Here is an 862-nt window from a genome sequence, read left to right as displayed (position 1 = left end):
ATTAGATACCATCATTTGTTAATATTAGGTCTGTGTTACTTTTTTTGTTCTGCATCTTTAGTGATTTAATCTTTGGTTGCATTGTACGTCACTCTCTTAAATCAATGTTTTTCTTGACTATTGGTGCAAAAAGCTCGAGAATTTGTTGTCACTTCCCAAGAGCTTATCACTCGGGGTTCAGTCCTGGTAAGTCACTTGTACTGGCTTAATTCCTATCGATATTTATGTTGATCTATCTAGAGAAGTTATTTAATATCAATATCTGAAATTAAAGTGCTTATTCTGTTTATTCGATCTTATTGTTTTAGGATATTATTGTGGAGATGTTGCTGATATGGCTAATACTGAGTCGTCGAGTGTTGCAAGAGAAGCTGCAATACATAGTGCAGCTATTAGGTGTCCTCCAATGGTGTCTCGCTTCCAGTTATCATATGATCTTGCAGTCTCGTTATGTTCTAGGTTTGTTTTCTTTTCTTATGTGTGATCCTCTTCTGGTATCACGCAGAAATTGTCTCTTGGAAATTTAGTATTTTACTGGCATTCCTTTTCTTGTTATGCCCCTGTGCAGAAACCTATGGTAAGATAATAATTATTATTTAAAATTGAAATATATGCAAATAATTGCTTCATTTATCTAATATATGACTTTTGATCACAATTGGAATGTGTCGCGCTGTAAAATGATGCATGTTAGTTGGAGCTAAATGAAGGTAATTTGGTGGATATCTCTAAGTCATAAAGTATCAGAGCATTTTAGAGGATGCTTGATGGTTTTGATTTTTTGAGTGCAATAATGGCAATATACTAAAATTGTCTACAACAGTGGACACTGTCCCCGTATATTCTTTTACAATTCCTTTCT

At 34.0% G+C, this 862-nt stretch overlaps 1 protein-coding gene across 1 annotated transcript in view; it reads left to right on the top strand.

Annotated features, from left to right (window-relative positions):
* The first annotated feature begins 64 nt into the window (after positions 1–64).
* Positions 65–862, top strand: part of LOC110011431 — a 3,259-nt gene continuing 2,461 nt past the window's right edge. Inside the window, exons 1-2 of the mRNA XM_020691505.1 lie at positions 65–186; positions 309–459. Coding sequence (XP_020547164.1) covers positions 105–186; positions 309–459 — 233 coding nt within the window. The 5' untranslated portion in view covers positions 65–104. The remainder of the gene's footprint in view (positions 187–308; positions 460–862) is intronic.

Source organism: Sesamum indicum, unplaced genomic scaffold (assembly GCF_000512975.1).
Source record: "Sesamum indicum cultivar Zhongzhi No. 13 unplaced genomic scaffold, S_indicum_v1.0 scaffold00259, whole genome shotgun sequence".
Lineage (NCBI taxonomy): Eukaryota > Viridiplantae > Streptophyta > Magnoliopsida > Lamiales > Pedaliaceae > Sesamum > Sesamum indicum.
The sequence above is the reverse complement of the archived record's forward strand: the minus strand, read 5'-3'. Positions and strand labels throughout refer to the sequence as shown.